General features: G+C 30.9%; 2 protein-coding genes across 3 annotated transcripts in view; both read left to right on the forward strand.

The window, feature by feature from the left end:
- LOC126740257 (uncharacterized) overlaps positions 1 to 14,831 on the forward strand; it is an 88,848-nt gene that overhangs the window by 37,570 nt on the left and 36,447 nt on the right. The window lies entirely within an intron of this gene.
- LOC126740258 (uncharacterized) lies at positions 4,433 to 6,819 on the forward strand. Its single transcript, XM_050446201.1, has 2 exons — positions 4,433 to 4,883; positions 4,948 to 6,819. Exons 1-2 carry the CDS (start codon positions 4,774 to 4,776, stop codon positions 6,644 to 6,646), a joined length of 1,809 nt encoding a protein of 602 aa, XP_050302158.1. The 5' UTR covers positions 4,433 to 4,773; the 3' UTR covers positions 6,647 to 6,819.

Consider the following 14,831-nt stretch of genomic DNA (forward strand, 5'->3'; position numbering starts at 1 on the left):
GTTACTTGTGCCTACCTAATTCTGAGTTTAAATTGAATCACCTAATGTTAAATTAAATAATTAATCATTATATAATATGAAAGCTTTGTTCACTCTAGTTTTATTGGGGAGAACAACAATTTTATATAAACGTTAAATATTTATCACTTCTCTGCAAAGCATAGACCTTTTTAATACTAATTTATTTTTTTTCATTTCCGAAATAATACTGATGAGCCTCTAATTGTGAATGTTTTTTATTTCTTTTTATTGGGGCCACAGCACACGTATTTTAAATTTTTCTACATATTTTTGAGAAATTATAAATTTAGTTAATCGTCATCACTATGAATTTACTAAATTTTAATTTCTGGCGACCTTTGTGGTATTGAACTCGAATTGCTTGTGAAAATTCAACTCATTAGCGGTTCTTCAAGGTCTTCCCATTGTGCGCCATTTTTTTATAAATTAATTTCTATTACAAAAACCAACATACCAAAAATAAACAAAATCACGTTAAAAAATATTAAATTTACTCCTTTTCCTAAAGGTAAATTAAATTTAAAAATAATAAAAAATACTTTATATATTTATATTATTATTAAGCTTTTGGAAATATTAATTGGCAGGTCATTGACCAAAAGGTCTAATGGAGTAGCCGTCACCGCTAAGTTTAATTAATATATTTCTCTTATTATATTGAATTTTACGAGAATTATTAAATTGTTTCTAATAAAAGTTGTTATATCAAACCTATAATCTATGATATACACTTTTATTTATAATAATATTAATAAATTTATTACTTTAATTTTTTATTTGAAACGTGTTTCGTAAACGATGTTATCATCTTTATTCTGTTATTGGAAGTTAAAAGAAAATCGCAAAAAAATTACTATTCCAGATAGAACATTACAAAAACCTTTAAAGTTCAACTCTTAATCTTAAATTTTACTTCCAATAAGTACCAAAAAACTATTTTAAAAATATGGAATTGGCTACATCTACTACAAATTAAGCCACAAATAGGCAATGTTGCACTTATACCTAAATGTTTAATGTATTCAATTTAAACGTATAGTTGTTTCCATTAATTAAAAACTATCCCTTTTTACGCGGTGTTCAATTCATCTTATTTTTACCTAACTTATCAAAGCTGAAGCCTTCAAACTCATTTATATAAAATATTTTCTTTTGCTAGTGAACACATCAACGACAATTTACCGTCGTCCTTATCGTAACCTCCAGTTTCAGTCCTGTATTGATTTTGCCGGGTCGATACTCCGCCGCTGAGAAAATTACGCCTCAGCCAACCATTAAACTCCACACTGTGTCAAATGGAAGAAATGCGTTGTTAAGCAGACGTTGTTGCCGAATTTCCTTGGAAACTTTAACCTATATCCCCGATTATACATTATTATTATTATTATTATAGTGTACCTTATTTCGTAACGTGAAAATCAATAGACTTTATTATAGCATTGTAATATTTAATTTATTTTATCGCAGCGCTTTATAATAACTACAAACTCGATTTTAAAATTATTTATAGAATATACTTTTTCTCTAAACCATATCATTTTCATCTTAAAACTGATAAACTTTATACTTCGCTTTAAAATATTTTAACAATTAATGAATTCATTTACTCATTCACATAAAGTTGCATCGTTTTGGTATCATATAAACTAAATATTTTTAATAGAAAAAGGGACCAGCATACGTATATACAGTAGTGGCCAAAAGTAGATAGACAAAGTATTATTTTCATATAATTGAAGGGGTTAGAATAAAAAGGGTGCAAGTGCTTTTTTTCGATAATTTGGTTTTCGGCCATAATTCAAAAGTTAAGATGCATATTTATTGGAATAAAAAGGATCCAAGTGATTTTTAATGCTCCTAGCGCCATCTCTTGGTCACTGAATTAAGTAGGTTATTAAATGTTAATATTTGTTTAGAATAGAAAGTGCACTTGTACCCTTTTTATTTTAAATATTCTAGAATATTTAATACGTTTGGTATACGCACATGCGGCAATCTCAGGTGTTTTTTTGTGTGAAATTGACCATAAATTTTTGGAGCCTGGTCACACACATATATGGAATGTGATAGGTCTTTTGGCCTTATTGAAAAATCCAAAAGAAAAATGCCACAAGTTTTTATTCCTTTCGATTGGATCAACGTAATTAAATCATCTTCGAAGCGATTTTTGGTACAAGAAATGACCAAAGAGCAGTTTTACTCCTTTGAACATCTCAATGCTGCAATAGGTGATCCAAAAAAAGATACCAACATGAAAAAAAATTAACTTTAGACAAATTTGTCACTTTAATTATGCCAAAACTTCAAAATCATATGCATTTAATTTCAAGTGCACACTTAACAATGATTTTCCATTTTGTACGCGTGAATGTTATTCATTGGCTTCTGGTCGACCATGTAATCGTATGGAAAATATGTTCCGAACATTATTAAATAACGAATCTTTATCTATCAGCGTTGACAAATGGAAGAATTTACAATCTCTTATGGCGTACATACCACCTCGACACCATAAGTTTTACCAAGAGTTGACACATGGAAATAAAAAGAAAAATCAAAAAGTTAGTGCAAAAAAGAAAAATAATAATAAAACAGGAGCATCTACATCGGCTGTTACTGATAATGTTCTTCCGAACGATTAGTTTTAAGTTTATATTAATCACTGTTAAAAACTACCTCTCTGAGTTGTTAGAATAAAAAGGGTATAAGTGCTTTTTTTTTGTTAAAAACACTTTTATTTAAATATCATATTAAAAATTTATTAATACCATATTTGAAGTATTATATTTAAAAAAAATGGAAGTAAAAATATTTATTGGATTTTTTTATATTAACACAACTTTAAGCCTAATTATCTCAAAACTGTTTCTATGTTACTTGCACCCTTTTTATACTAACCCCTTCAATTGTTTAAAGATTTACCCACATGTCCCCTAGATTTTAAATTATTGTTATTTGTAAGGCGGTCTATAAAAAGATACCAATAAATTTCAGTTAAATATTTTGCTTGCTATCAGATAAAGCAACAACATAAATATAGCTGGTCAAAAGTAATTTTGGAATTATTTTTTTGTCTAGATATTTATAAAATAAAATTAGTATAGTATTGCTTCTCTTTAACTCAAGGTGCAACATGCCACGCGGAATTAGATTCTCTCTTGATTTAAGACAACGCATTATTAATGCATATCGCGTGGGTGATCGTCAAATTGATATTGCTCGTAGATTTGATGTTAAAAGAAAAGCTGTTTGGGCAATTATCAACAGTCAACAAAAGAGCCAACAAATAAATCTAATCGACCAAAAAAAATTGACATTAGAGCTGTACGCAAATTAAAACAAATTAGCCAGAATAACCCTTTCATGACTTTTCGTCAAATTCAGATAGAATTACAGGCTCTAGGGATTTGTAATGTGTCCTCAAGGACTGTAAGACGAAGGTTGGTAGAAGAGAATTTATTTACACGTAGGCCAGCAAAAAAAAACATTGCTTTGCAAATTGCAAAAAAGAATCGCTTAGCCCGATTGGAATTTACCCGTCAGCATATACACTGGACATGAATGGAAACGTGTTTGCTGGAGAGAAGAATCGAAGTTTAATTTGTTTAATTCCGATGGAATTCAATATGTTAGACGTCCTTCTAGCCAGCGTTTGAATCCCAAGTATACAAAACCCACAGTTAAGCATGGAGGTGGATCAGTGATGGTTTGGGGTTGCTTCTCAGGTTATGGAGTGGGCCCGTTACATCGCATTGAGGGCATAATGGACAGGTTTATATACAGGGATATTTGCCATTGAGATTCCAATTCGAGCAAGATAATGACCTGAAGCATTCCTCCAAAATTACGAAGCAATTTTTCGGAGAAGAAAAAATACCAGTTTTAAAATGGCCATCCCAGTCACCCGATCTTAATCCCATCGAAAATTTATGGGAAATTGTAGATCGTGATATTAGGGATACAAACTATTCAAATAAAGGTGAATTATTCGAACGGTTGCAACAGAAATGGAAAAATATTGGTTTTAAACTCATAGACAATCTTATTAAATCAATGCTACGTAATAGACAATAATGGATATTTTACAAAATACTAATATTGTAGATGGTTTAGTTTGTAATCAAACAAAAAACTTAAAAAAAAAAGAGTATTGGTTATTTTTAAAATTTGTCTATCTACTTTTGTCCAGCGTATATTTCGTATTTTTTACCAAATTAGGTGATTGTTTCTAAAGAACGTTTTATTTTTTTTATACATGTTTATGTTGCCCATAACATACTTAAATATCTTTACTATAGAATTTTTATTTCCTTTGATTTTTTTAAAAAACCATTTGTCTATTTACTTTTGGCCATTACTGTATTTGAGGCCATTATTTGCAAAACTCGCTAATCGACATTTTTACCGAAAATTGTTTTTTGTGTCAGAAATGTTCATTTTTATAAGGCTAATAGTTTGGTCGAGTCAGTTCCGCGCTAAACAGGCTCTTTGATACCTAAATATCATATCAAAAAGGCTTGTAATTTGCAAAACTGGCTCTATGCTTCGCGAAATTAGTTGCAAAACTCGCTGAATGCGTTTGAACCAATAGCGCGCGTTAGAATATTCACGTGACTTTTTGCAGCTGTTTATGTGTTTTTACGTCTTATTTGCAGTCGCAGCGTGTGTCATATTAGTTGTTATCGTCCGTCTTATTTCAACGATTGTTGATATTGTTCAGTGTTCAATTATTATTTTAACGTCTTATTTGCTATGGAAATACTACATGCTAGTTCAAGTGTTTTACCTAGCCCTGCTGGGAAAGGACGTAAGAAAGAACGTCAGCCAGAAAACTATAAAAGAAATGTTGCCAAGCGTATGCGGTGGGTATATCATTTTTTAATGTGTCATAGAATCTTTTAATTAATCCCTGCTGTTCTATTCTAGACATTTACCACAGACTCTGGCAACGTATCCGACCTGCAAGCATGATGGTCGACCAGGACAACCTTATTATTGCACGACACTAACGATGGCGCAGGTCAAGGAGTGTCACGCGTACTTGTACGAATCTAAAGACAAGATAGAACAAGATAGGCGAATACTGGCTTGCTGCACGGGAAACAAACCCAAAAGAGGTAAAACAGACCACGCTCAGGTTTCTATACAATACAATATCCGTTTGAAGGATGGGCACTTGATAAGGGTATGCCGAAATGCCTTTTTGGAAATATCAAATTTTAGTAAAGATAGAATTCAAAGGGTAATGCGAAATTTTGTGCTTTTCGGGGCTCTTCCAAAGGAACGCAGAGGTGGCGATCGAGTAGGTGTAAAAAATATTGACAAGCAAAAAAGCATAAAGCAATTCATTGAATCAATTCAGTGTGTTGAATCGCACTATTGCCGAAGCAAGTCAAGTGTCCGGATGTATTTACCTTGTGACCTTTCTTTTAAAAAGCTCTACAATCAATATCTGGCAAAAACCCCGGAAGGTATGCATGTAAAAATAAGTTATTTCAGAAAATATGTAAATGCTAATTACAATATTGCATTTGGGACCCCACAGACTGACTGTTGTTCTTTCTGCCTGAGGACGAAAGAACAGATTAAATCAATGACATCCGCGAGTGGTAGGCATCAATTAATTGTGGAACATCGCATCCACGTATTGAAGGCAAAAACCTTTTTCAAATTACTTAAATACACTAAACCAACAACAGTTACCTTTTCTTTTGATTGTCAAAAGAATCTGGCCTTACCACGGTTGCCTGACCAATCTGCCTACTTTAGCCAGCAAATTAATTACCATAATTTCACAGTCGTATGTGGTAGCTCCCAGACTCAATTAAGAGTCACAAATGTCTTTTCATACTTATGGACCGAAATTCAATCTCCGAAACATTCTAATGCTATAACATCGGCTGTTCGAGATGTTTTGATTAACTTCAATTTTGAAAATTCCGTAACAAAAATAAATTTATTTGCCGACGGGTGTGGCGGCCAAAATAAAAATACTATAATGATGGCAATGCTGGCCCACTGGCTTCAAGAAGGGGCGCCAAAAAACATTAAATGTCTGGAACTGATTTTCCCGATGGTTGGACATTCCTTCATCCCTCCCGACAGGGTTTTTGGTTTGGTCGAAAAGGACATAAAGAAGACACCAGTAATTGTCGAACCTTGTCAATATGATGACATAATTAAAAAACATGCCACTGTTCGAAAGTTAGGGGTTGACTGGAGACTATTCGACTGGAAAGCAGAGACCAAAAGAGTAGTGAAGAATCCCTCATCGTGGCATTTTGCCTTCAATAAAGCAAAACGTTTCATTTTCATCAGGAATAATGGTACTGTTCTGGTGCAAGGCGAACCTAATTATCGCACTAATATTGGGCAACCTAAAGGTATTTGCAAAAAAAATTGCAAAGTTTCCTCGCTATCGCCTAAAGAGATACCATTAGGCAATCAATTGAAGGGTGACAAAAGTACAATTGACAAGTTGCTGGCTCAACATTACGGAAACGATTGGAGGAGTCTTCCACAATTAACTTTCTATAAAAGTCATCTCACAAAGCCTGCCGCTGCACGCGAAGAAGACGATAAGTTGGAGGGATGCCAAAATCAAACTGAGGATTTTCCTGTTTGAATAATTTATATTTTGATTTTGTTTTGACTGAATTTCCAACATTTATTTTTGTTAGAAAAAATGTTTCTTTGTTTTTTATGCAGTTAAATAAACGCAATTAGGATTTGTTTATGCTTTCACCCTAGTTTTAATATTATTATCATGTTTGATTAATAAAGGGAAGAACTAGAAGATATATATTTTTTTAATTTTATTTGCAAAACTCTCTCTATGCACTTTATTTATTTATTTTTAGCAACATTTTTAGCGTTTTAGATTTCTAATTAGTGGTTTTGCTTTTCTGTACCTACGAAGCTACCAGTAAAAAAAAACAGCTAAATTATAATGCATTAGTAGTTCTGTGAGCATTTTTTTCATTTCCTGAACAATTTGCTTTAAAGCATAGGACGAGGTATTTACTTTATACTCTCATTATTCATTTATTTATACTTTCATATAAGAAGCTGTTACAGTTTTAAAAGTCATAACAGTTGTCTTGGCGTTGAATTAGTTGTTATGTTAAAAATAACTTAAAATATTAGTCTTTTTATGCATTAATACTTGTCGCTGGGTTTGTCTTTTTTCAAGTTCAAAAAAAGTTTCTATATCATTTACAACTTATTTGCTACATAATTAAAACTGCTTATTATTTATTAATTTATCTTGTTTTAAAAAGTGAAAGTATTACTGTAGACACATAGAAAAAAGAAAACATATAAAACAACCAAAAATATCGGGGGAAGTGCAGAGCCATCTAAATTACTTTTAAACTATTGTAACTATAGTATAAGGCAAAAAAAACGTCAAATCAAACTTTTAATTGTTAAATTAACATTTTTTAAACTCTAAATACGTTCAATGAATTTTACATACTTATAACTGACTCAACTGCCTAGACAAATATTTTAATCACTTTTAAGCAGTTAAATGAATTCAATCATCTCACATTTTATAATAATTCTTCATTGATTTTTAAACTGCGTCCATGACTTCTTCGCAGGCTTTTTGGGCATATTTTTATTTCAGTTCTTTAATATTCTTGATAATATTAAAATTGTGTTTTTCTATTGAGTGTTATCCAATATTAATTTATTTTTAAACTGCGTACAGGATGTAGGTGTTAGCAGAGCCAAAATCTGAACTTTATGGTAGGTTTCTCGGATATATCCCTGTCTCAGTTCTTTAATATCCTCGGAATTAATTTAAAATTGTGTCTATTGAGGTTTATCCAATTGCGTACGAAACCACTTAATTTTTAATAATTCTTCACTTATTTTTAAACTGCGTTCCGTTCTTAGGCGTGCCAAAATCTCGACTTTTTGGTCGGTTTTTCGGTTTCCAGTTCAGTTGCCTGGAAGAATAATTTCTTTTCTTTCTGGCAGTTGAGTGAATTCAATAAATTCACAGTAAATATATAAATTTTTAGATATTTTTTTAAATAAACTTTATTGAAGTCATACCTAAAAATTATGCCTTAATCCATTCTGGCTTAATCCATGTGACCTAATCCATTCATAACAAAAACAAAATCATCTTAGCATTCTTTTCAACGCTATAAGCTTAAAAAAAATTTGGTAATTTGCCACATTCTATCAACACGTATAAACAGTCGAGATATTCATATTATAAATATACAGGGTGTAACATAAATTATGACTTTTATTTTAAGGGGTGATTCCTTGTAATTTTTTAAGATAAAAATTTCATATAAACAAATATCCGGAGAGGCTTCTTTTTAGAGGTACAGGATGTTAAACTTTTTTATTATTCGACTTTTTATTAATATCTAAAAAAACCTTTTTAACTTTTATTTGCTTAATTTTATACAAATATCAAACGCAGAAAAAATGCCGGCATAAACACAAAATAAATACATTTTAATCATTTAACCATGTCAATTATTATTTAAAATTTATCCCACAAGTACCATCTTATAAATTAGTTTATTGAATGTTTTTTTTTTAATTTTTAAATACTAAATATAGTGGTAATTTTTCAGTAATCAATCTAATTTTTCTGTAATTTTAAAGCATTTTGGTTTTTTTATGAAGGCCAGAAATGTGCTGAGATATGTATGAAAACGAAGAATAAGATACGCACACAAATCAAGGAGCAAAAAGTGGCATTTTTAGTTGTTCTATTTAAAAAGAACACACTTGCAAAAAAAATTGAGAATAAATGTCAGAATTTCAAAAAAATATCTTAGAAAATGTATTCACAAACTGTAAAAATTTCAAGAAAGTCGGTAAACGCGTTTTTAGAGATTAAAAAAATTCAAAAATTAATTTTAAAAAAAGTTTTTTTCTTAAAGGATTTCAAGGAATCACGCCTTAAGTCATCACTTATGTTACACCCTTTACACAGGGTGGCCATTTGAAAACGAAACAGAGCCTGTTTTGGGTCCCTCAGAACATTTGCGAAAAAATCCTCGGACCCGTCAATTTTTAATTCAAGGGGGAACGATTTTTTTGCTAGTTTCGCCTCCCTGAGGGCTAAGTCCTAGCTCGATGGCATCGTATGTGCACAATATTTATTAATGATTGATAATTCAATCTATCGTTAGCTTTATGGTCTTGCCGATAGGGGTCAGTATAGGACAACAGTTTTAAAAAAATGTGTTTTTGCAGGATTTCTTCGAGGAAAATAGTAAACAAGGAAAATAAAAAAAAGGAAAATAAAAACTGTTGTGGTCTTACTGCCAGTACTGCCAATTTATGAAGGGCATAACAGCACGTTTTATTTTTTTTTTGGGGCCTGGTTTTTAAGTTAAAATCAAAAACAAAAAAAAACAAAAAAATGGCGATGTTATGCCCTAGATATAGAAAAATGCTTTAAGATTTAATATCATATTTTTGAATTTTGCACTTAGAACGAGTAATCTTGCATGAAGGATTCTAATATAGGTAGACAGCAGCCTTGCCAGCAGTCAGGTGTTCTGACCTCCAGATTAAAAGAGGCACCTTTTTTATGAATATTATAAATGATGATATATTATTGGAAATTTGTTATTCCAAAATCGATTTTTGTATCCTATTATACAGGGTGTAAATAAATAAGTGAAAAAAATCAGGGGGTGATTCTTGGGTAAATTTAAAGAAAACAATTTTAGATGAACGTATATGTATGTCCTAAAAGTCCTAACTTTTGAGATAGATTTTGAGGTGGTAAATATTTAAGAACAACATATGTTTTTTAATAATATTTGTGGAACCCCTGTAGATATTGTACTATAATTTAGTATGCATTTTCTGTGCATCCACCCTGTATCTTAAAAGTTAGGACTTCTAGGACATACGTTCATATGAAGTTTTTATCTTAAAATTAACCCAAGAGTCACACCCTGAATTTTTTCGTATCTATTTATTTACACTCTGTATAGTACCACAGTATAAAAGTACACCTATAGTACTATATAGATCAAAATAATAACGACAATAATCTCTCAAGTTTTATTTGACATGAATAGTACATGAAACTATCAAATGAAATAATAAAAAACAACAAAACTTTTTAAACATTTAGAAACATCTGAATACAAACAGCAAAATAACGGTAAAACTTATACAGGCTGTCTCAAAATAAGTAAAAAAAACTTAAGGGGGTTATTCCTTGTTCAAATAAAGGGTAATTTGTTGTATAAACATTAGGGAGATATCGGATTAATAAAGGTTAGTTACTTTTAATTACGTTGACTTTTGACACAACATTTATACAATAAACTACCCTTTATTTTGAACAAAAAATTACCTCTTAATTTTTTCGAATTTTTTTTAATAACCTACATACTATTCGTATATTATACAAATATAAGAACCTGACATTATTTAGCTATTTTTCTAGCTCCTAGAGCTCGATTTTGCGTGACACAACTTTTAAGGCTATGCGGAGCTAGATTTTCGTTATTGGTTGATTTGTTCGGTTTTCTTCCAGACTGAAATCATCTTCTTTCTATAAATTTGGTCTTTCTCCTTGCTACACTTGTGGGTTGGACAAAAATTTTAGCACCTTTTCTAGTTGTATGTACCACTTTCCTATTTAAAGATGAACAGCAGGGTTTAAAGGCTGTGTGCAATCTACTCGAAGAGACGACGAATTTTTAATATTTTTTTTGTAGTTGCCTGTGACGCTCTGTGACCTCAGTTTTTTCAATATCTTGTTCCCCTGGGTGCCCAATATTAACAACAAAATCGTTACTGGGCTTTACATTCCGGCTTTCTTTTATGGGTGAAGGTACACTCTGTTCTACATCAGTTACATATTTTTTTTGTAGAAGGGGTTTAGGCAAATTAGAAGGGGGTTGGTTCCCAGTCGCTATTTTATAGATAATGTGTTTCTGTTGTTCCGAAAGAACATTGCAGGCATTCGTAATATTATATTTTTTAATGACCGCCGATTGATGCATTTAATCGGAAAGACAACATTTTTGGCGATCGCATGTGCTAGTTAAAGAGGCGCGTTTGCAAAATATGTGATAGATAAGAACTGCGTTCGGGCATCGCTCGCTTTGCAATAGCGTGTGATAGATATAAATATGCTAGCGGTGGTGACAAGGGCCCCCAAAATTTTAAATGGAACGGGGGGTCGAGTGATACCTTATTTTGAAGGTATTTTTATGTGGATTATAACCCTAAAGTTTTAAATCGTTACTATTTGCCTAGTCGATACAGGGGCTAATAAAAGTTACAAAAACATGTCAACATTTTTTATGAAAAAAAATGCTGGTAAATTTAGCAGTTAAATAAATACAAAAAAATTTGTTCTCCTACATTGTGACCCGTACTTTCTGTTTTTTTTTTTTAATACCCTATGCCAATTCTGCAAGGGAACTCTTGGTTATTGTTGAGACTGTTATTATAGCAACATTCTGGAGTTTAATAGTGGTTGTCAATTACTGCTGTCAGATCATAGTGTGTCAAACAAATAGCTCTTTAAAGTTAGTTAGTTACAACATTGAGTGTGATAATGGTTTATTCACTTGCTAAAAGATTTGAAATTATTTCTCTTTTCTTTGCGAACAATGAAAATGCTAATAGAACTGCCCAGCTCTTTAACACACTACAACACCCTAATCGACAAGTCCATCGCAAGTACATTTTGGAATTGGTTCAAAAATTTAGGGAAACTGGGTCTGTGGCTAATAAAAAGCGCGAAATGGATAATCCAGTGGTGAATGAAGCTTCAGATCCTGAAGCTTGTGCAAGATCCTACACTGAGAACAAGGAAGTTATCAACCGTGTCTGGTATTAAGAGAAGCAGCATTCAGAAGATATTAAAAAAAAAAAAGTTTCATCCATACAAAATGCATCTCGTACAGAACTAAACGAAGACGATTTTGATAGGCGAGTACAATTTTTTGAAACTATATCTGAACAAGCCGCCAATGATCTACACTTTCTATTTAATGTATGTTTTTCTGACGAATGCTCCTTTTTCCTAAACGGTAAACGGTGAATCGTCACAACTGTCGCTATTGGGCTGATTTAAATCCCAGAATATTTCGTGAGATGCATACACAACATCCTGAAAAATTAAATGTTTGGGCTGGCATTTTTGGTAAACATATCGTAGGCCGCTTTTTTTACCTGGCAATTTAAGAGGAGAGATGTACCTGGAGTTATTAGAAAAAACAATTCATCCAGCATTCGTGGAGATACTAGTAAATAACAACGAGTACTTGGAAAATCGTCTAGTATTTCAGCAAGATGGAGCGCCACCCCACTATGCTGCAAGGGTTCGTCAATTTTTGGACCAAACGTTTCCAGGACAATGGATTGAAAGAAGAGGAGCTATTGAATGGCCTCCTCGTTCCCCGGACTTAAGCCCGTTCGATTTTTTTTTATGGGGCCATTTAAAAACTAAAATTTATGCTAGTCAGCCAACATCGCTAGACCATTTACGACAAAGAATAATTGTTGAATATCATCAAATCACCCCAGAAATTTTGCAAAATGTACGGGAAGAAGCCCTTTATTTAAAATTATACTTTTTAACATTTTTTTGTAACTTTTATTAGCCCCTGTATCGACTAGGCTTGCCCTCAGGGAAGCGAAACTAGCAAAAAAATGTTTCATTTACGATGAAAGGAACAAATTCATTTAAAATTCGGGTATTTTTTTCGTCTTTTATTTTTTCGACACATCGAATATACTGCATTTGCGCATTTTTTGAAATAAAAATTTTCTATTGTATAGGGTGCCTCAAGTAGAAAGTATAACGTTAATAATATTTTTTTAAACACTGTATATTACGATGTTTTTAATTCTATGATATATTTGAATAGTTTTTGTATAGCAAACCATAAACCTAAAGTACCAAGGAACATATCATATAATATAACAGTTAAATATGTTAATTATGTTATATGTTAATATTCAACGATTTTTTGTAAATTTTTGGTTTTGGTATATTTATTAAACTGTAGAATATACGTATATTATATACGATTCTGTTTATAAAAGGGAGAAAATTTTGGCTTTTAAAAAAATTAACACGAGATTTACACATTTAGTTTTTAAACTCGATTACTACACCTCAAATATTTAATAAAATTTTTTTGAAAATCACTGTTTTTCGTCCATATTTTCCAATCGAATAATACCGTTTTTATAATAAATATTTATATGTAATTATATCACGTTTAAATAAACAGTGTTATTAAATTATATATTGAATATATATTTTCTAAAAAAAAATGGTTTTTCATCTTGTGTTGATGAAAAACATTTTTTTTTACCGCCCACCCACCTCAAACATTTGCCCAGTAAGAAATATCTTTGAAAAATTACAATCAAATCACTATCACATATAAATATCCAATTGAACATCACTGTTTTTGTATAAGATTTAATAATAAACATATTCGTAGATATATATAATTATATCAAATTAAAACTGTGTTATTAGATGATATATTAACGGCGAAACCAGCTATTATTTATACATACTTTTTCGAAAACAATTTCTTAGTAAGTTGTGTGGGGAGTGTAAGGGTAGGATTAATGAAAAAAATTTTTTCGCTGAAAATAACTGCTAGAGCAAAAAATACTTTATATGAAAATTATAGGGGATATATCAAATCAAATCAAATGAAAATACTTTATTGTCATAAATAAAAATCTACAGTTTTTGTATATATACGTTTCTCACATAATCTTAAAGTTTTCGAGTGAAACATGAACAAAGGTGAAAACCCTATTTTATTTCTCAAATGCAAGGCGCATCGTTATGAAAATTTGAGTAGTTGTGCCATTTTTATTGTAAATAAGTAGAAGCTCTGTTTTTTTTGGTTCTAACTTTTCATTATCTAGAGTGTTTAATTTAAAACTATTGGTATATTTATTAATTGTATATGGTCACGGTATCTTTATTAAACTGTAGAATATACGTATATCATATATGATTCTATTTACACAGGGGAGAAAAATTTGGGCATTTAAAAAAATTGACATAGCTAGTCTTTACACTCGATCATTACAGCTCAAATATGTGATAAAATAACGCCGATATCATATACCATTCTGTAGGATACGATATACTTTTCATACATGTATAGTATAATAATAAAATATCATACAGAAAGAAACCTAGAAAAAAATAGGAACAGCATTAACGTGTATAAAACCATAATTATAGTAAATAAGAGATACAAATAAAAAAACTTAGAAATATAAATTTGCCCAAAACTAAACAAGGATTTAAAAAATTAAATTTATTTTAGAAAAATGCAGTAGTGTACTATTTTTTTATTAAATAATAATTACGATAAATCCCTTATGGACGCCATGGTAATTTTTTTTCTTTGTACGAAAAATGCCCTCGGATGCATAAAACACATTTGCAATTAAAAGAAAAAATTCTACATTGATAGTAAAGTTATTTAAAAAAAATTATTCTATTAAACACATTTTATAAACTTCTTTAAATAGTATACAATATACCATACTTAAGCGTTTAACTTTTATGAAATAATAATTGTATGACATACATGATTAACATGTAATAAACCTTCATGTTAAATGTGAATACAACACGCGGAAATTTTATCCGATATGTATAGTTGAAGTATAAAAAATGTGCATCTGGTGTAAACCAAAAATACGTTTATTTAACTATCGTGTGTTGTTTGGGGTCAATGGTTTGTCAAATATGACGTAACGGACTAATGAAACATATGAGATTAAAACATTTAATGTTTAATTTATTGTCC

Source organism: Anthonomus grandis, chromosome 9 (assembly GCF_022605725.1).
Source record: "Anthonomus grandis grandis chromosome 9, icAntGran1.3, whole genome shotgun sequence".
NCBI lineage: Eukaryota > Metazoa > Arthropoda > Insecta > Coleoptera > Curculionidae > Anthonomus > Anthonomus grandis.